A 22,646-nucleotide genomic window follows, 5' to 3' on the forward strand; every position below is an offset into this window, starting at 1 on the left:
TCTCGCTGCATTGTGCTCGTGTATAATATTTTGGGTTGCAAACACAACAGTGGATTTTTTTTAATGTTTCCAATGGAATTAAAATAAATAAACCTTAATTTTGGCCCATATTAATGTCCCTCTAATATTTCTTCATGTAAGTTGTTGAAAAGATACCTTGAAGTACTCTTATGTTTGACTTCTGTTTATCTGAAAAAGAAAATAAAGTTATGGCTTCTTGTAATGTTACCATAATAGTCAAGGATTTTTGGGGTATTTTAGACTTCATTAGTTTCAAAACTTGTGACTAAAATGCTATAGTTCGCTCAGCAGTGAAGAATGATGCATATCTGTCAGAGTTCATAAACTTTACTGGTCTCCAGAAAAACATCTTAGTCTGATTAGTTGCTTTACTTCCCCATTGCTTTTCCCTATTGACATATTGTGTGGCTGCCCAAGTTACACCCTTCTTGAGACCAACTGCATCACTGGAATGACACTAGGTTGTCTGAATCATGAACATCTTGGCAGCAGTACATCTTCCCTCCCCCCCGCCCCTTTATTGTATGCAATTGACATTGTGTACCAATTGACTTCATTAATGTCTCATCTTCAAATATGTATAACTGATAACCTGAGCATTAATGGTCATTAAATATCGTGAGACAGTTTTGACAAGAAGTAATCTGTTTTTCCCTGGCTAAATTTCTGGTTTGGATAATTATTTTGCCTACCTAAACTTCCCCTGTTGCTTCAAATGGATTTAGCATCTTTCACTACTACTTGTGTGGTCTTGTTCGATATTATTAAACAGGGTGAAGTGATTTCTAGATGTCTATAGGGTAAATCCTACCTTTTACCTCCAAACAACATAAAGTGAGGGGAAGATGTGTTGCTACAAGTAGCTTCTTATTCATTAGAGATCCTGTCAGAGGAGTCAGCGTCCATGAGTCAGGACAGCTCAATGAACTGGGCAGGTTTTTTGCTCTTTCCCTATTCCTATCCCAACAGGGGCAGCTCTAACTTTTTTGCTGCCCCAAGCATGGCAGTCAGGCAGCCTTCGGTGGTGCGCCTGCGGGAGGTCTGCTGGTCTCACGGCTTTGGCATACCTACCGCCAAATCTGCAGAACCGGAGGACCTCCCGCAGGCGCGCCACTGAAGGCAGCCTGACTGCTGCCCTCACAGCTAACAGCAGGCCGCCCCCCGTGGCTTGCTGCCCCAGGCACACGCTTGGACCACTGGTGCCTGGAGTCACCGCTGTTTCCTAAGGAGACCCAATATGCATGTTTATTTTAGGGCTGATTTGTGCATGCTAGTAGCAGACCTGACATGCTTTCTCAGTCCAAGATGTACTCTTCAACACATTAGTTGAGAACATCTAGTGCACCTGGGAAACATTCTGCCTAACCACTCTATAAACAACCATGCATGATTGTGGGCTTGCCTTTCTCAACCTTGTCCAATACAGAGGGGGGTGTAGACTGTAGAGTATAACAGAACCCTTTTGTGAACCACATTTCCAAAGGAAACAATATAACAGTATTTGTTCTGAATTTTAAAAACTCAAATTTCACTATTCCCCTTAAGTAGCTCAAGATTGTACATTGTTTATCTGTTTGATATGTTCATGTTTTAAGTAAATTCCAAAGTGGATGTAGAGAGACGCTTCAACATTTTGGCTTAGATTGTGAATGCAAGCATTACATTCAGTGGGGAAAAATACCATTTCTTAACATTTTTTTTTCTGGGTTTACAGTTTACATCCTTGGCCTATGCAGAATTGCTACTTTTGGAAGAAATTTCATTCTCTCTAGAGTGACTGAAGAGGAGTTTACTTCTGGAGTTTGCTTACTTACTTTGCACTGGAGAATAAGCGCATGTAGAGACTGTGCTTCTGTATTGTTGAGAGCGTACATCAGGAATGAAGGCGCCATCATGTCATTCACAGACAGGAATGTTGATATCAAAGAATTCTTGGCCAACATCAACTTGGTGCAATATCTTCCTTACTTCAAAGAAGCTGGCTATAACGCTGTGTCAGACTGCATAGGAATAAATAATAATGTGCTCCAGCAAATTGGAATATCACCTACTGGACACCGCAAAAGGATTCTTAAGCAGTTAGAGATCACATTTTCAAAAATGCAAGAAAAATCTGTCTCATCTGAAAATCTGAAACACAAGGACTTGGAGGAATTAGGGGAAAGTCATTCTTTGTGCTATGCCCAGGTTTCTAAAGTATCCAATTTAAGTTCCAATGGGGTTGCTAAAGCTAGTCCAGAATTTGTAGCATTGCCAGCAAGACTTTTTAGTAAAGAAAAGAGTGAATTTACTGAACATGAGTTATTGGCAGTGAAAGATGGTAGCTTTTCAGATTTGGAATCTTCTAGCTCATCATACGAGAAATCAGATTGTTCAGGAGATGCTGTCAGCCTTAGTGGAAACATTGAGAAAAGTACTAACTTTCAAAACATACCTAATATGGATGTTGCACTGGAAAAATCAAAGGCACAACAAGGTAACTTGCACTTCGACAACCATTCTGCATTATACGTCGAAGATCCAAGTTTTCAGTCTTCTTTTGCTGACTCATCTGAAACCAAGTCCAGTGAGAATGAGCATCTAACATTCTCAGAGGTGGAAATCTCACCAAATGTCCTACCAGATTCTCCGTTCTTTGAATTTAAAGGTGAAATGGTAGATAATGACTTGTATGGTCCTTGTAAGCAAAGCTGTATGAAAGTAGTTCCCAGAACAACTCGGTCATTTATGTTAAGACATCGACCTGTTCCAGAAATCCCAGGTTCATCTAAAATTGCAGCTTCACCCAGGTAATAATTGAAAAACAAACTGTGAGACTGATACCGTAACATTTAAAATTGGTCCAACTTTGTCAGTGGAAGTATGTGTCAGTATTCTTTTTGAAGAGTTCATAGACTTCTGGACTAAATGTGGTATGTGGTGGTGCATTTTTGTTTTTTTGTTTTTTAACTGCTTTCCAGTTCAGTTGTTTGCAGTGGCAGTGTAGCCCATATTGGTCCCAGGATATTGGAGAGAAAAGGTGGGTGAAATAATATCTTTTTGTGTATCTTTAAGTCTAAAGTAAGCTCTGTGTACCCTTGAAAGCTTGTCTTTCACCAACCCTAGTTGGTCTAATAAAATATATTATCTCATCCTCCTCATGCAACTCAGTGTAAAATTGGTACATTCTCATTACATCAATCAGAACACACATACACCACATTTAACTTAAGATAATATTTTTAAGAGTTTTTACTATTTTACAAAAAGAAATAAATACATGATTTACTCATAGTAAGAATTAACATAAGGTATCTATTTTTTAGACTTACTAATTTTTATGGCTTCTTTTTTAAGTATATGAATTTAATAATGTCTATGCTACTAGCTGCAAGCAGTCTTGAAATTGGTTCTATATTATAGTGTCTTTTTTTGTGATTTTTATATTTCTTCTATCTGCAGGTGTATGTACATAACAGACTTCTTTAAAATAAGTTATTAACTACATTGTTACTACTTCTTGATCATCTCACTTTCAAACTTAGGCACTTAGAAGCAAAGAAATAATGATGCAATAAATGTATGGGTGACATTCTGACCCTATTGAAGACAGTAGGAATTTTACCTTTGATTTCAGTATGGCCAAGTTTTCATTCATTGAATATAAATCCATATTTCACCACAATTGTAACTCTGATTTATAGGTTAAGTTTTATTTTAATGTGTTACTTTTAGTATCTTGATTTTAATACTTTTAGGGGTTAGTGCTAATGGGAAATATCAGTTACTATATTATAATAGAGAATACATTATGATACAAAATCAAGGAAATTACACCAACAAGCTACATTGAAAGAGTGTTATATAGATTGCAAAGTTGAGCACTCAAAGATCAGGCAAGGCCTTCCTGTCCTTTGAATGAGGTAGGAGTCCTGTGTGTGTGTGGGAGGGGTGGGGGAAGTATGTGATCATGTAATTAAATGCTGTAGCATAATGCATAGGCTCATGAGGGCAAAAGTAAGTTTCATGGGCACCTTAAATGTGGGATTTCCTAACTGTATAATGCTTGGATCTGTAACCTAAATAACATTCTGCTAACTTGTTTTGGTATGAAATTTCCTAGGGAATGAAGGGTGTTAAAGGTTTAAAAAAATTTTTTGTTATTGGTGAGAGGTAAATAGTCTGCTGAGGCCATGTGCTGCATCTGAGAAAGTATTTGGGGGAGCCTGGCCTGGTGTGCCTCTCCACCCACCCAAGTTGCTCTGGTAGACCCCAACCATTCTCAGCACAGCGATGGCAGTGGTGGCAGCTGCTTTAGTGGTGGTATGGGCTCTGCTTTTTTTGAGTGTGTGTTTGTTACTATTTTGGCGTTCTACCAGTTTTTTCCTGTGGAAGGGAAGTGAGAGAAGGGGAAGTGACTCTTTTTACTAACAGTTTCTCACCAAACCCTGAATGGAATTTCACTGGACAAAGAAAAGGCACTTTTCTAACCAGAGGTCTTCTCTAGTGCCAAATTTCAAAAGCCTATTGAGAAACTCACACCTCTATTGTTTGCAAAGTCTGCAAGTGTCTTCATAATGTGAAGTGTTAGGCAACCTAAATATAGATGTTGCTACCGTAACCCACACACATCCTGCTTCGATCCCATCTGCTGACAACTGGGGTCTGTTGCCATTACAGTACCAGCTCTCCATATACCATATTCTCAAGAAACAGAATTGTATGCAGTTTAGTAGGAAAAACAACTTCTGATGGTGTAAGATAGGGGAACTTGCATTTGAGTCAGTTTATAAATGTGAATAGATAAGTTTCATCTTCAAAATGGCTGTGTTGAATTCATATTTTGACTTGTTGGTAAAAATTGTATTTAGTTTCATGTAATAAAAAGTATTGTTGCTTTTGCTAAAAGGCAATAGCAAACTGAAGATCAAACCCAAGCCCAGAACTTTAATGCCTTGAGGTTTGTCTACATTATGAAAATCTGATTTCAACACTCTCTCTATTTAATGATATGGTTACCAGTATGCTGTTGACCCCAGCTTTATGGCCTGTGTAAACAAGGATGAAGCTGACTACAGTTGGGGTTTTTAGCTTGTCAGTTTCATCTTCATTTCTAGCAATCATAGAGTTGTGTTATCAACATGTCAGCTAACTGCTCTGTTTAAAAATAGTGTTTCTACAAATTTGTCCTGATTTCGAAAAGCTGATGGTTTGATAACATGGCCTTAGCTAAGTTTAGGCCTTAACTATCTCCCTGTCATATCTCTGAACCTCTGTCCACTAGTTACCCCATCTGTCAAATGTGCCTAATTACAGTCAGCACTTATCTAGTGCTTTTGTATTGTATGTCTCAAAGCAGGGAGAACATGATGTCATTCACAGTTGGCCTGAGTACAGATTTATTTTTTTAAATACTTACTTTAATGTTCCTGTCCTTAAACTGCATCTGGCTTATTGAGCTAATGTTGAGCTTATTGAGCTAATACTTGTTTTTAAACATATGGCAATGAAAGGTATCCTCAGTACAACAGGATACCATTTCCGTGGGAGGGAGCTCCAGTTATTAGGAAAAGACAGGTATTAGTACTGGGCGATTCAATCATTAGAAACATAGGTGGGTTTGCGATCACCTGGAGAACCACATGGTGACTTGCCTGCCGGGTGCAAAGGTTGCATGTCTCTCAAGGCATCTAGGCAGACTTATGTGTAGTGCTGGGGAGGAACCAGTGGTCATGGTACATGTAGGTACCAAGGACAGGAGAGAAGTCCTGAAGGCCAAATTTAGGCTGCTAGGTAAGAAAATGAAGTCCAGGACCTCCTTGGTAGCATTCTCTGAAATGCTTCCAGTTCCACATATAGGGCCAGTTAGAGAGGCCGAACTGCAGGGTCTCAATGCATGGATGAGATGACAGTATAGGTAGGAGGGGTTTAGATTTATTAGAAACTGGGGAAACTTTTGGGAAAAGGGGATCCTATACAGGAAGGATGGTCTCCACCTAAACCAAAATGGAACTGGATTGCTGGCACGTAAAATTAAAAAGTTCATAGAACAGTTTTTAAACTAAGGGCTGGAGGAAAGCCGACAGGTACAGTGGTTCGGACAGAGATATCCCTTAGGGGAGGATCTATTAGTGCAGATTTTCTATGTCCTAGTAAAGAGGAGAGGATGGAAGATGATGATAAAATATGGATAGGATCTGATGAGAAACAGTCAAATGAAAGAGTCTCATTCAATTATATCACATAATGGCAGACAGCTAAAAAGCGATGATTTTAAGTGCTTATATACAAATACTAGCAGTCTAAATAATAAGATGGGTGAACTAGAGTGTCTTGTATTAAATGAGGGTGTTGATAGGCATCACAGAAACTTGGTACAATAAGTATAATCAATGGGACACAGTAATGCACGGGTACAAAATATATTAGAAGAATAAAGTAGGTCGTGCTGTTATGGAAGTGGCACTGTATGTGAAAGAAAGCCTAAAGTCAAATGAAGTAAAAATTTTAAATGAATCAAACTGTACCATAGAATCTCCATGGATAGTAAATCATGCTCTAATAATAAGAATATAGCATGATGGTAATCATGACTGTGAAACGTTCATGGAGATTAGAGAGGCTATAAAAATAAAAATCCTCAATAATAACGGTGTGTGTGTGTGTGTGTGTGTGTGTGTGTGTGTGTGTGTTCAACTATCCTATGGTACATGCCACCTCAGGAAGGGATGCAGAGATAAAGTTTCTTGACACCTTAAATGACTGCTTCTTGGAGCAGCTAGTCCTTGAACCCACAAGAGGAGAGGCAATTCTTGATTTAGTCCTAAATGGAACACAGGATCTAGTCCAAGAGGCAAATATAGCTGAACCGCTTGGTAATAGTGACCATAATACATCCCGGGGGGTTGGGGTGGGAGGGCACAACAGCAGCCTACCACAGTAGCATTTAATTTCAGAAAAGGGAATTACACAAAAATTAGGAAGTTTGTTAAATTAAAAGGCACAGTGCGAAAAGTGTATGGCAACTTTTTTAAAGACCCCCACCCAATAGTGGCTCAGATTAAATATATACCTCAAATAAAAAAAAAAAAACATCGTAAGAAGAATAAAAAAGTGCCACCCTGGCTAAACAACAAAGTAAAAGAAGCAGTTAGAGGCAAAAAGACATCCTTTAAAAAGTGGAAGTTAAATCCTGTTGAGGGAAATAGAAAGGAGCATAAACTCTGGCAAGTGCAAAAATATAATTAGGAAGGCCAAAAAAGAATTTGAAGTACATGTAGACCAAGACTCAAAAAGTAACAGCACTTTTTTTTTTTAAGTACATGTTCAGTAGGCTTCCTGCTTCTCAACCAGTGGGGCCCCTGGATGACTGAAATGCTAAAGGAGCACTCAAAGGGGATAAGGCCATTGCGGAAAATTAAATGAATTCTTTGCATCCGTCTTCATGGCTGAGGATATGAGGGAAATTCCCAAACCCGAGCCATTCTTTGTAGGGGACAAATCTGAGGAACTAACCCAGATTGAGGTGTTATTAGAGGAGGTTTTGGAACACTTTGATAAATTAAACAGTAATAAGTCTCAGTAACGGATGGTATTCACCCACGATTTCTGAAGGAACTCAAGTGTGAAACTGCAGAACTACTAACTATAGTCTGTAACATATCATTTAAATCAGCTTCTGTACCACATGATTGGAGGATAGCTAATGTGATGCCAATTTTTTTAAAAAGGCTTCAGAGTCAGTCTCGACAATTAGAGGCCAGTAAGCCTAAGTTCAGTACCGGGCAAATTGGTTGAAACTGTAGTAAAGAACGGAATTATCAGACACATAAATGAACATGATTTGTGGAGGAAGAGTCAACATGGTTCTTATGAAGGGAAATCATGCCTCTTCAATCTACTAGAATTCTTTTGAGGGGGTCAATATGCATGTGGGCTAGGGGGATCCAGTGGATATAGTGTACTTAGATTTTCAGACAGCCTTTGACAAAGTCCCTCACCAAAGGCTCTTAAGTAAAGTAAGCTGTCATGGGATAAGAGGAAAGGGCCTCTCCTGGATCAGTAACTGGTTAAAATATAGGAAACAAAGGGTAGGAATAAATGGTTGATTTTCATAATGGAGAGAGGTAAATAGTGGTGTCCCCCATGGGTATGTACTGGGACCAGTACTGTCAATATGCATAAATGATCTGGAAAACAGGTGAACAGTGGGATGACAACATTTGCAGATGATACAGAACTACTCAACATAGCTAAGTCCAAAGCAGACTGTAAAGAGCTACAGAGCGACCTCACAAAACTGGGTGACTTGGCAACAAAATGGCAGATGAAATTTCATGTTGATGAATGCAAAGTAATGCACCTTGGAAAACACAATCCCAACTATACATATAAAATGATGGGGTCTAAATTAGCGTTTCCACAGTGACTCCAAGATCTTTCTTAAGTGGTTAGTTCTCTGAAAACATCCATTCAGTGTGCAGCAGCAGTCAAAAAACCTTTAAGAGAATGTTGGGAATCGTTAAGAAAGGGATAGATAATAAGACAGGAAATATTGCATTGCTGCTATATAAATTCATGGTACGCCCCATCTTGAATGCTCTGTGCAGATTAGGTCACCCCATCCCAAAAAAGATATATTGGAATTGGAAAAGGTACAGAGAAGGGCAACCAAAAATGATTAGGGGCATGGAACAGCTTCCATAATGAGGAGAGGCTAATAAGACAGGGACTTTTCAGTTTGGAAAAAAGACTAAGGGGTGATATGATAGAGGTCTATAAAATCATGACTGATGTGGAGAAAGTAAATAAGGTAGTATTATTTACTCCTTCTCATTACACAAGGACTAGGGGTGACCAAATGAAGTTAATAGGCATCAGGTTTAAAATAAAGAAAAGTAAGTATTTCTTCACAGAACACACAGTCAACCTGTTGAACTCTTTACCAGAGGATGTTGTGAAGGCCAAAACTATAACTATGTTCAAAAAAGAACTAGATAAATTCATGGAGGATAGGTCCATCAATGGCTATTAGCCAGGATGGGCAAGGTTGGTGTCCCTAGCCTCTATTTGCCTGAAGCTGGTGACATGGGATGGATCACTTGATGATTGCTGGTTCTGTTCATTCCCTCTGAAGCCACTGGCATTGGCTACTGTTGGAAGATGAGTTTCTGGGCTAAATGAACCATTGGTCTGACCCAGTATGGCTGTTTTTATGAAATGTGGTGTCACTGGGTAGACTAAGAGACTCAAAGAAACATTTTGATACTTTTTATCAAATTATACCAAAGAGCTACTTTTATGTATTGATTAAAGAAAAGGAACTCCACTCATATCTTTTAAAATATTAAAATATTTTAGGTTGTGGAAATTTAGGCTTTACATTAAAAAAAAAGTGTGTGCTCAAGTTTTTAAGAGAATCCAATTCAAAATGGGCATTTTTTATTTTAATCTTAACCTTTGGAACAGTTGTTCCCACTCCATGACGATAAAACGCTCCTGCAGAGCTGAGACGGGAATCTGGTGTTTCAGCTCCAAACATGGGGGTATTGAAGAAAAGAGAGAACTATCTATTATAAAAATACCCTTGTCCCCTCTTTAAGCTACAACCAGCTCCTGACTCTCACCTGCAATAATAGAAGGGAACATATTGCACATGTAATGCCCCATCATGGCTGTACTGAAGTCACCCCTGCCTTCCCAAAGCACAACCTTCCATTGATGTAGGATTGAGCCCCAAATTAGGCGCTGCATTGCCAACAATTTTTATTTGCTTAGCCATAGCCTAGTTTCTTCAAGTTGATCTCCCTAAAATCACATGTACCAGTTTATAACTGTGTGAAAATCATGAAGGGGTAGTAATAAGCTGTTTTGGAGGGAGACAAATGTTAAGTCTGAATTGTAAAACAGACATCAAACTTCACAGAACCATTTTCCTTTGCTCAGCAATTTTTAAAGCAAAAGTAATAGGATGATTAAAATGGCAGTCTTAAGTTTAATGGAGTTCATATCTCTCCTTGGAATGTTATTAAAAAGCATTCCCTCCTAATTGCTATTGAATGGTATTGGCTTTGTCCTTATTGCATTCTGTAGGGTTTTCACACATGGGTAGAAATCCAGCTTTCCCCTGGGAGACTCAGCACTTGCTTTTAGACCTGGGCAGACTTCAGTCATGAAATTTGTATGAACAAAAGAGCTATTTTAGGCTCTCTTAAATGCCTTCCAGCACAAAAAGTCAATACTGTGGCTCTCCTGATATCCAGCAATAGTGCTATGACTGTGTCATACCTTGTTATTACTAATAAAGCACTTACCTTCATTGCAATTACATGTGCTTCTCTGTGCTCCTGGCTCTCCTCTGCCACAAAACAATGTATTGGTCTTTACCACAACATGACAAGTTTTTTAAATGTTTTAGTTTTCCTGTTCCTCAGAAGTACATATGCTCGGACTGTGGTTGTAAGGGAGCCTATATAAATATATGGTGCATTTCGGTTTTTAGATGGTGTTTTAGTATAAAGGTTTTATTCCCAGGTATGTAGTGAATTAAACAATTCTGTCAAGTATCAGAGGGGTGGTCATGTTAGTCTGTATCTACAAAAACAAGGAGGATTCCAGTGGCACCTTAAAGACTAACAGATTTATTGGGCATAATCTTTTGTGGGTAAAAAAAAATACTTTTTCAGATGCATGGATTACAAAAGTACAGATACAGGCATAAATATTACCTTACAAATGGAGAACCAGTGATGGCAAGGCCAAGTCAATCAGGGTGGATGTGGTCCACTCCCAATAATTGATGAGGAGGTGTCAATACCATGAGAGGGAAAATTGCTTTCGTAGTGAGCCAGCCACTCCCAATCCCCATTCAAGCCCAAATTAATGGTGTTAAGTTTGCAAATGAATTGTAGCTCTGCAATTTCTCTTTGAAGTCTGTTTTTGAAGTTTTTTTTTTTTTTTGTTCCAGGATGGCTACTTTTAAATCTGTTGAATGTTCAGGGAGATTGAAGTGTTCTCCTGTTGGCTTTTGTGTGTTACCATTCGTGATGTCTGATTTGTGTCCATTTATTCTTTTACGTGGTGACTGTCCGGTTCTGGGGTAGTTACCCTGAGGTACTTAACTTTCCTGCCCCGACAGCCAAATACTCCTAACCCCTGCAAACAGTATGTTGGCCCTCAAAGTTGTAACATAGAAGTAGCCCCATTATGTTGTCTTGACCCTACAGAAAAGGAAATACAATTTAGTCGATGTAAGGCATTCAGCAAGTAAATGCCAGTATACAAAGATAAGGAGTGACCATTTGCTCTAACCCAGTGGTGCTCAAACTTTTCCTTGTTGCGCCCCTCCCCCCGTAATGGAATGTGTCCGAGGTGTTCTTCTCTCCTCCCTCCCCTCCCCAATTACTACAGTTGACTCAGCAGAGGAGCTTGGGCTGAAGATGGAGCTAGGGACAGAACTGAGATGGGAGAGGGGCTCAGGCTTGAGGTGGAGCTAAATGAGGGCAGCGCTGGGATGGGGGCAGAGTGCAGCTGAGGCTGGGTCTGGAGCTGGGCTGGAGACAGACCGGAGCTTGGGCTTGGGGCAGCGCGGAACAGGGTGGTCCTCTGTCCCCACTCCCTGTGGGGTCTGGCCCAGGCCCTGCTGCATAACCCCTCCAGTGTTCCTCTGCACCCCCATGTGGGGGCGTGCCCCACAGTTTGGGAACCACTTCTCTAATCCTTGTCTCCCAGGGTGAATAGTGTTGCAGGCGTCAGCAGGAGAGAGAGAATAGCCTTTTACTCATCCCTCTGCTTAAGGGGCAGGGCAGCTCCTTCCTATCCAAATATCATTAGAGCCAGAAGTGGGCTATAGTTAGCTGGGAAGCTGGGCTACAGTTAGTTGGGAAGGGTATGATGCCATTAGCATGCATCCAGGTAAACAACACCACACTGCTCAAAAGAAGTCCAGCCCAGCTGTTGCTTTTTCAGCCTCTCTATGTGGAGGGGAAGGAGACTGGGGAAGAACAGGCACCCCGAATTATGTCTTGTATCTCTTGGTACTGGAAGCTATTGTACCTGATGTGCTACGATGATGCACCAATGCAGCGCCACTTAAACCAGTTAAACCAAAGTGAAACTGGTGCAGCAGCATGGAGGAGGGGTTTGCAGTCATCTGTCTTTTGAGAAGGTAACTCAAGTAATCTTCCAGTCAGAAAAAGCACCAGTCTGTCTGGAGAGTCAGTACCTTAATTATTCGGAGGAAGTAGAATTAAATCCTAAAATAAGAGTTCTCAACAGGCTTGTAAGGAGGCGCCCTGGCTCCCCGCTGCGCCTGAGAGGGACGAGCCAGAGCAAGTGCCTCAGTGGGCGGAGTCAGCACTACCTGTCCCCGTCCCCCGGAAGTCAAGGGGCGGGACAGGAAGTATAAAAGCCCGGCCCCAGCGCTCAGTTGGGAGCAGGCTGCCGGAGAGGACAGACGCTGGTGCCCGGGCTCCCGCCGGGCCCAGCCTGCCCCGCGCCCACTGTCCAGAGGAGCGCTGGCCGGACCTGCCCCGCGCCCACTGTCCAGAGGAGCGCTGGCCGGACCTGCCCCGCGCCCACTGTCCAGAGGAGCGCTGGCCGGACTTGCCTCAGACCCGGTACCCGGAGGAACGTCAGCCTGACCTGCCGTGTGCCCAATACCCCGAGGAGTGGCCTGAGCTTCCCCACGACCGATACCTGGAGGAGCCCATGGTCTGGGACCCCCCAGACAACGACGGCAAGGACCAGGTACCCAGAGAGGGGGAGGTTGGAAGTGGCCCGGGGCTAGCCGACCCTGATTTGGCTCCTGAAGAGCCCGAACCCATGTCAATGTGTTGCGGCCAGGATCCCCACTGACCGCAGCGGGTCTTGACTGCTGCTAGGGCCCCGGGCTGGAATGCAGTGGAGTGGGAGGGCCTGCATTCCCCCTGCCACCCGTAACCGGGTGGCAGACTCCCCCTCTTCCCGCCTATTGCCACTGCTCTGTCCTGATCCAGAGGGCCAGAGCTAACTAGACTTGTGTTTGGTGCCCCGCCCGGACCAAGGGCTGGGCCCCTTTGGCTTTGCCACTGCTCTGCCCCGATCCACAGGGCCAGGGCTAACTAGAACTTTTACTGCCCCGCCCTGCCAAGGGCCTGGGCTGATACTGTGTTTGCTTAGCCCCTGCTAGAGGCCTGAACTTGAACTGCTACTGCCCCGCCCTGCCCAAGGGCTGGGGCTTATTTACTTTGAGAGCCCCGACCCCGGCTAGAGGGCCGGGGCTCTACCTTGTTTGCAGACCCTGTACCCCCCTCAACACCTGCGGAGGGGCAAAGCCTACCCGGACTGCGGCGTGCTAGGAGGCGCCCTGGCTCCCCGCTGCGCCTGAGAGGGATGAGCCCCGACACGACCGGCTTACAAGGCTGCAGTGTTTTGTCTTCCCAGTTCTAGAATGCATTTCATATATTAATTGTGTATTGGCAAACATCTAGTGTTTCATATCACATCTGTTTCCAAGTTATTTGTCAAACAGGTATTCATTCATTGAGTAAATATATTTGTTCTGGCGCTAGTTAGACATTCTTGAGATAATTCTTACTTGATATAAAGGGAGATATTCAAGATTCTGTTTCCAAATCTTATTTCTGATACTTGACTAAAGGCTCCTTGTTTGCTTACCAGTGGGTATCCTTATCTGAAACAATCAAAAAAGATTTTGCAGCCATTTCCTGCCATAGAAAGAAATTCAAGTAAAAGAAACTATATTTTTAATATGATAGGCTGCCAGTAATAACTAAATGTAGGTAGGAACAGTGAGTCATTGCCATTGCTGAGTGTTTACTTGCTCATTTCTAAATCTTTCCTCCTTCCCTCTCTCAAGTCAAACCAGTGACTCACTGTTTTAGACTTGTAGAGAAATGACTCTCAGTTCAGAAGAGTGTTTATCTATTTCCATTTAATCAGTGTGGATATCAGTAACACTTACATTCAGACTACACCATGTACGTTTTGCAGTCTTAAGCTGTGAGGGAAATGTGTTGAAGAGAGGTTCATATTAGGGTTTTTTAAAACCAATCTACTGTAAGGCTTAAATGTTTTTGTCTGTTACTGTTATGTTTATAGAATATACAGAGAGAAGTTAGATGAAAGCATAAAGAATCTTCCTGGAAGGTAACAGTTATTTCTTAGAATTCTGTTTTGAGGCTTTTCTGTGTTGTTCTGAGACACGCAAAGCAGGTTGCTCCCTTAAATAGAAAGGCACATCTCACCCCACTTTAATATGGGCTTATTGTTTGCAGACTGACTGCACAAGATCCAGACCACATGTTTTCCTATAGAGGCCATAGATGCTAGCAGGACCAGCAACCCCCTTGAAATTTCAAGCGACAGCTTACAATTCTAACATAGTTTTCAGTACAACACTGTTACCTTGATACAGTGTAAGCTGTACCAGAACTAACAATTTACCAGAGAGATCTTATATTTTAGTGGTAAAGGATAGAAGAAATGCACAGATTCTTACCAGCTTTTTTAAAAAATTAGACTGGGTGAGTGATCACTTTAAATTATATACCTGGAAAATATTAAGGTAAGATTAAATGCAATATTTAGCAAGTGTAAAATTGACCTTTGATTTTATTAAACCTTGTTTTTACTAAATATAATTTTTGGGCCTAAATTTTACAAATTTGTTTTCCTTTTCTAGGCTTTGGAATATAATGCTAACATTTTTAATAGAAGAAAGTTAGTCTTAAACATGGATAAGAAGTTTCTTATTCCAGAGCAACAGGAACAAAATGTTATGGTAGTCAAGGCTGATAAGCAGACTAATTCCCAAAGAAATAAATATTGACATAGAACTGAAGCAAAGTACTGCGTGGTATTAAGAGCATTGCTCAACATATGGGATAGGTGGACTGAGAAGACCAGAAGGTTGAGTCTACACTGCACACTAGTGGTGGCGGTGTATAGGGCTTGTGTAGATACATGCTGCAGTGAAAAATGAGCTGCGTCCACACTGTGGTATGTAGCTACATGTGGCACTGAAAGGCTTTGGTGGGGGGAGGTAGTGGTGAAAGGCTTCAGTGGCTCCCTGGTGGCAGAACTTTTCCCTGTGGCACCGAAAGGTTCCAGCAGTGGGATGCTAAACTGCTAAAAATAGCAGTGTAGAGAGAGGAGGCACTGCTTGGGTGAGTAGAGAGCCATGTTGGTATATACAAATACTTTACTCTATTTTCCTAAGCTGTGCCTCACCGTCTATACTGCTATTGATATCTGTCCTGGGGGGGAGAAGGGAAGTAGCTGTATACGTACTCCACACATCACTGTAAAAAGTGTGTAGTGTAAACATGCCATTAGGCTGTGTCCTTATCTTTCTTTACCGTGTTCCTCCCCTTCTCCCTGTTTGATTGTTAGAATTTAAACTCTGAGCATGGGATTTATGGTATTTTGATCACCATATCTTTCTTTTTCAAAACTATGAAATATAGGGATGATTTAGTAAAACTGACATTGTTTAGTCCTTTTCGTTTTGTAACTTATGTTCCAGTCTACAACAATTAGCTACTCTCAGCCATTCATAGAATATCACGGTTGGAAGGGACCTTGGGAGGTCATCTAGTCCAGCCCCCTGTTTAAAGCAGGACCACTCCCCAATTGAATCATCCCAGCCAGGGCTTTGTCAAGCCTGACCTTAAAAACCTCTAAGGAAAGAGGTTCCACCACCTCCCTAAGTAACCCATTCCAGTGCTTCACCACCCTTCTAATGAAAAAGTTTTTCCTAATATCCAATCTAAACCTCCCCTACTGCAACTTGAGACCATTACTCCTTGTTCTGTCATCGAGTACCACTGAGAACTAGATGGGGCTGTATAATCCATCCTCTTTGGAACCCCCTTTCGGCTAGTTAAAAGCAGCTATGAAATTCCCCCTCATTCTTCTCTTCTGTAGACTAAACAATCCCAGTTCCCTCAGCCTCTCCTCATGTGCTCCAGCCCCCTAATAATTTTTTTTTGCCCTCCACTGGACTCTTTTTCCAATTTTTCCACATCCTTCTTGTAGTGTGGGGCCCAAAACTGGACACAGTGCTCCAGATGAGGCCTCACCAATGCTGAATAGAGGGGAATGATCACATCCCTCGATCTGCTGGCAATGCCCCTACCTATACAGCCCCAAATGCCATTAACCTTCTTGGCAACAAGGGCACATTGTTGACTCATATCCAGCTTCTCATCCACTGTAACCCCTAGATCCTTTTCTGCAGAACTGCTGCCTAGTCATTCGGTCCCTAATCTGTAGCTGCACATGGGATTCTTCATTCCTAAGTGCAGGACTCTGCACTTGTCCTTCTCGAATCTCATCAGGTTTCTTTTGGCCCAATCCTCTAATTTGTGTAGGTCTCTCTATATCCTATCCCTACCCTCCAGCATATCTACCACTCCTCTCAGTTTAGTGTCCTCTGCAAACTTGCTGAGGGTGCAGTCCACGCCATCCTCCAGATCATTAATGAAGATATTGAACAAAATCAGCCCCAAGACTGACCCTTGGGGCACTCCGCTTGAAACCGGCTGCCAACTAGACATGGAGCCATTGATCACTACCATTTGAGTCCAACAGTCTAGCCAGCTTTCTATCCACCTTATAGTCCATTCATCCAGTCCATACTTCTTTCACTTGCCAGCAAGGATACTGTCAGAGACCATATCAAAAGCTTTGCTACAGTCAAGGAATAATACGTCCACTGCTTCCCCCCCTCATCCACAGAGCCAATTATCTCATCATGGACGGCAGTTAGGTTAGTCAGGCATGATTTATTCATCATAAATCACCTGAGGACGAGGAACTGAGATCAATATATTGAAAATGACTGACTATACTAGATAAAGCTTTTGATAGAATGAACTAATTTCAACATAAGGTTATCTGCCCTAAAAAGGAAGAGTCTGTAAAGAACTATAATGGAGTGCTTTTTAGCAGAGTAAATTAACAACAAAATTACTGGCCATTTCCAAGGCATGCCAAGTCTCACTGGGTCTTGTGACTGCAGGTAAATATTTTGACACTTGCATGATGGAGCTGCCTTTTCAACATGAAAATCTCGAAGGTCTTATTTTGAAAATATAAAAGGATAAAAGAATTTGGGATAGACTATCATTTTAACACGTTAGTGTTCAAAGGTGGATGATGGTGTTACATCCTGGTCCAGTATCCCACTGTATGGCAGCTGCAATCTCTTGCAATTACAGGTTTCCATATGCTTCTATAGCTGCTAGGCAGAGTCTAGTCACTGTTCTTAGCTCTGAGCTTGTCAGGCAGACTGCAAGCTCAAAGCCCCTTGTTTGTAACATGAGACTGCCGCCCTAGAAGTTAAACCAGTGCCTCAGACTTTGAGAGCCCAAGAGCTCCGCTGAGTCTGTGGGTGCTCTGGGCTTTTAGTTTAATCTTTTCAGGGACAATGTGGCAGAAAGCAAGGAATTTAGGCTTAGTAAAGGAATTTCTTGACCACAGTAACTTTACTCTTAAAAGGATTTGAGAGTTACAGCTCTTTCAAAAATAACGAAAGTCCTGAGATGTCCCTTCTGCATGTCTGTCTGATCTCATTCCTTCTGCAAGTCCAAAGTTTGTCAGCATTCCAGGCTGTACAGAGTCCCTCTTATGTTCTCTCTCCTATGCATCATGTTTACAGGGGCTGATGATTGGCCCCCAGCATAAAGCATCATGTTACTCTTAAATAGGTTGTTTGCTTGCCATCCGTTCCTCCTGAATTGCCCCCCCCCCCCGCCATGCTGGCACCAGCTGCATAGAAACCCTTTGACCAGTAGGTGTGTCAGTCAAAGTCCATAGTTTCAGATTGCCATCTTGGTGGTTTCTTGATGGTAGTCCTTCAATGAGGTGTCAAGCGCTATTCCTGTGTGAGGCTGTAGTATAGAACGGAATGCAATAGTCTTACCTTAGGCAAGTTTAGACATGTGTTCTCAACACACAATACAATACAAAATAGAGTTCAAAATTTGATACACGTATCATCTGAGTCACAGTTAGCAGTTGGCTTGTAAGAGGAAATAATTGAACTTTGACTTCTTGATGAAGCAACATTGTGGAAGTTATGAATGTAGACAGTATGACTAGTAGGACTTGAATAAATGTGGTGGAGAGCTGTAAACCAGGAATTTCCTGTTTTGGCATACTTGGTAAAAATATTGATCTTTATGGCTTTGGGGTGAAAGATGCTGGTCTGAGAATTGTTAGTGTAATGCTTAAATTTTGTGTAGCGCTCTGAGAGCACTTTAAAAAGGCTAAGTAAGGATCCATATTATCATTTTCACAGATGAGGAAATAAAAAGATGGAGACACTGATTTTTACAAGGTCACAGAGCAAATTAGTGGTAGAGATTGCAATGCTATTGGAGAGCTTCCTTCTTCACCAATATGAAAGAACAACCATAGTTTTCTAATGCAGGGTTTTTCAGAAGCTGCCCCTTAGCAAATTCAAAATCATAGTGTTGTGCAAATTATAATGAGGATTAATGGCATTCATACAGAGAATTCAGTAATATTGAAAATGCTTGGCTTTAGCCGTACGAAGATGACTATATACTCACATCTAAAAATCTGCATTCAAGTATTCATAGGACAGCACAGTAGTAAATATTACTCTATACAGTAATATAGAATGCATATGAAACTATAATCTTGTTTGCCATCTAGGAAACCTGAAATGGTAGTCATGAGTATTATATTACAGTGGTTATTGATAGCTATTGCTATCTTTTGATTGCAAAACGGTTTAATTTATAACTGTCTTCCGGAAAAAGAAAATTACCTTTTGAACTCAAGACATTTTGAGCAAATTCCTTTCAGCAGCTCAGAGCATGGGATCCTACTTCCTCTGTATCATTCAAGGCCCATTTGATTTTTATTTAAGGCTAAGTTGTTGGTCTTTCTCTGAAAATTACCTGACTGGAGGAGATGCTCTCTTCTTGGGCTTGATCCATGACAAATCTTCCCTGGACTGTAATGATACAGGATGAGGACCCTAATACACTATTACTTAAATAGTCAATATCTGAAAAAGGTACAAAATTCTAACTAGACAATGTAATTAGGCCAAATTGAAAAAAGTAAGGCTTATGCTAGTCTCAATAAAATATTCAGTATGATATGTACAAAGAAGGGAGTCTGAGTTGTTCTTTAATTTTTATATTGTTCTGGTTATTCTCCCCCACTCCCCAGACTTAGAATTAGAATTAAGAACACACACGTGGCTGGCATGTTTTAAATAGTTGTTTTAACCTGCATGTTATGTTGCTACATGAAAGTTATGTACACTCTCTGACAAACATTACTCAACTTCTTTGTTTGTTTCAAGTTCTCTGCAGGAAGGAAGAAATGTGGATGTCTTGAATATTTCTGGGAGCCCAACTTCACAGAAAAGTGAGTTGAATGCAGTTATGTTTATATTTTAAATTGAGAGAACAGATCCCATTTAAATAACTTACCAGAAATTGATATTGAACTATTATAGAAAAATCTAGAAAGCTGGGAAGGAAAGATAAATATAATACCAAGCAAGTAACCATATCTATGTTACCATATGTTTTATGTAGGGCTGTTGATTAATCGTAGTTTACTTACACCTTTAACTCAAAAAATTAACTGATTAAAAAAATGAATCGTGATTAATCATACTGTTAAACAATAGAATAACAATTGAAATATATTAAATATTTTTGGATATTTTTCTACATTTTCAAATATATTGATTTCTATTACAACACAGACGACAAAGTGTACAGTGTTCACTTTATATTATTATTTTTATTACAAATATTTGCACTGTAAAAATGATAAAGAAAATAGTATTTTTCAATTTACCTCATACAAGTACTGTAGTGTAGTCTCTTTTTCATGGAAGTGTAACTGACAAATGTAGATTTTTTTTTTTTTTTTTTTTTTTTTGCTACATAACTGCACTCAAAAAGAAAACAATGTAAAACTTTAGAGCCTACAAGTCCACTCAGTCCTACTTCATATTCAGCCAATCACTAAGACAAACAAGTTTGTTTACCTTTATGGGAAATAATGCTGACTGCTTCTTATTTACAATATCACCTAAAAGTGAGAACAGGTGTTTGTATGGCACTTTAGTAGCAGGCACTGAAAGGTATTTACGTGCCAAATATGCTAAACATTCATATGCCCCTTCATGCTTTGGCCACCTTTCCAGAGGACATGTTTCCATTATGATGATGCTTGTTTAAAAAAAAAAATGCATTAATAAAATTTGTGACTGAACTCCTTGGAAGAGAATGTATGTCTCCTCTTCTGTTTTACTTGCATTCTGCCATGTATTTCATGTTACAGCCATCTCAGATGATAACCCAGCAAATGTTCATTTTAAGAACATTTTCACTCCAGATTTGACAAAATGCAAAGAAGGTACCAATGTGAGATTTCTGAAAATAGATAGGGCACTCAACCCAAGGTTCAAGAATCTGAAGTGCCTTCCAAAATCTGAGAGGGATGAGGTGTGGAGCATGCTTTCAGGTGTCTTAAAAGAGAAACACTCCAATGCGGAAACTACAGAACCCGAACCACCAAAAATAAAATCAACCTTCTGCTGGTGGCATCCGGCTCAGATGATGAAAATGAACATGCATTGGTCTGCACTGCTTTCGGTTGTTATCAAGCAGAACTTGTCATCAGCATGGACAATTGTCTTCTGGAATGGTGGCTGAAGCGTGAAGGGACATATGAATTTTTAGCCGGGGTAAAAGTAAGCCAGTATAAGCCGTTATATCATACTGATAAAAAGTGGCCACCGGTACCGGCCTGTACTCAGCTGACGTTAAAGTGCGGCTGCGGCAAAGGAGCCTGCTTAAAGCATTTCCACGGCAGCGCTTTAATGCCATTGCCCCTTTTCTCCCCCCCGCCTGGGCTGCCTCCGTGGGGAGGGACAAAAGGAGCAGCTGCCCAGGGGCCGTGATTTAAAAGGGCCCAGGGCTCCAGCTGACGCTACCGCAGCAGTGGCCAGAGCCCTGGGCCCTTTAAATCGCTGCTGGAGCCCTGGGTGGCACAGGCCAGGCAGTGCGGATGGGCTGGCTGGGGGATGCCGACCTCCAGCCCTGTCCCTTCCTCCTGAGACCCTGCCCTTTCCGGGGGCTGGAGCCGGAGCCGGCCCCGGCCCCCATACAAGTAAGTGTGGGATGTTACTTTCACCCCTGTCTTCAGATCATCGGAAACATAAATATCTTGCGATACCGGCTACAACAGTACCATGTGAATGCCTGTTCTCACTTTCAGGTGACATTGTAAACAAGATGTGGGCAGCATTAGCTCCTGTAAATTGTGACCAGACTTGTTTGTCTGAGCAATTGAGTGAAGTAGGACTGAGTTGACTTGTAGCTTTTAAAGTTTTACATTGTTTTATTTTTGAATGCAGTTATTTTTTGTACATAATTCTACATTTGTAAGTTCAACTTTCATTGAGATTCAAAGAGATTGCACTACAATACTTGTATTAGGTGAGTTGAAATACACTTTTTTGTTTTTTACAGTGCAAATATTTTTAATAAAAATAAATATAAAGTGAGCACTGTACACTTTGTATTCTGTGTTGTAATTGAAATCAATATATTTGAAAATGTAGAAAACATCCAAAAATATTTAAATAATTGGTATTCTATTATTGTTTAACAGTGTGATTAATCACGATTAATTTCTTTAATCTCTTGATAGCCCTAGTTTTATGTCATTGTTTATAAACTATTCCCAGTTTTTAAATAAAGGGAAGTTAGGAAGTTTTTCTTTTTCTTCTCCCCTCCTTCCTCCATCCACTTTTACTTGCCTAATCCTTGGATTTCAATGTATTTTATACTAAACAGTCAAGTGGGTATTTGTAAGCGGAAATTATCTTAGATGAACAATGTATGCAAAGGGTTCACGTCTAACCCAAATAACCTAATACCATTTAATTAGTTATTAAGTTCTATAGGATCATGAGGAAATAAGAACAAGAAGAATTTCTAGTGTTCCACAGTGACACAGGAACAGGTTAGCAATGCTGCTCAGTCGCTTATAAACAAGTTAATTTAACTCACTGAAAACAATTCCTGTTCAAGTTCAGACGTATTCATGTCAAGCAAATAGATCACACTGAACTGGAACCTAAACATTGTGCTGAAATGTGCTTTTGCCAGAAAATGAGGGAGCGGCAAAAAGGGCTCCTGATTGAAAACTAAAGAGTCCAAAGGCAGTTTGACAGATACTTTAAAACCGATATGTCCAAATGTCATTGATAGTGAGACAGTAGAATAAGTCAAAGGAAGATGATAGACAGAAATAACCTGGAGAAAAATAATTAAGATGCTGAATTTCAACAAGGGGCAGGAAGAATGTTCTCATTCTTTAGAACAATTAACGGATAGTCTGTAGGATAGAATTTCTATTGAAATGCAGCATCTTCATTCCCTTTTTCTGTAAAGAATAAACTATTATAAATTGTGGGTAGAACACACAAACTTTTATTTTTGTTGTTTTTTTTTAAATGTAGCACAAGTAGAAATTGTTACATATATTCCTAAAAGCCTTTTCAGATTTAAGTTACTTAAAATCTTTTAACTTTTTTTTTCCCCAAGAAAATCCCCTATCCAATTGTGAGGATTGGGTGA

The 22,646-nt window shown here is 40.7% G+C and overlaps 1 protein-coding gene across 1 annotated transcript in view; it reads left to right on the forward strand.

The window, feature by feature from the left end:
* ARAP2 (ArfGAP with RhoGAP domain, ankyrin repeat and PH domain 2) overlaps positions 1 to 22,646 on the forward strand; it is a 219,435-nt gene that overhangs the window by 10,537 nt on the left and 186,252 nt on the right. The window contains exons 2-3 of the mRNA XM_050947298.1: positions 1,736 to 2,810; positions 19,346 to 19,410. Coding sequence (XP_050803255.1) covers positions 1,915 to 2,810; positions 19,346 to 19,410 — 961 coding nt within the window. The 5' untranslated portion in view covers positions 1,736 to 1,914. The remainder of the gene's footprint in view (positions 1 to 1,735; positions 2,811 to 19,345; positions 19,411 to 22,646) is intronic.

The sequence above is a fragment of the Gopherus flavomarginatus genome, chromosome 3 (genome assembly GCF_025201925.1).
Source record: "Gopherus flavomarginatus isolate rGopFla2 chromosome 3, rGopFla2.mat.asm, whole genome shotgun sequence".
NCBI lineage: Eukaryota > Metazoa > Chordata > Testudines > Testudinidae > Gopherus > Gopherus flavomarginatus.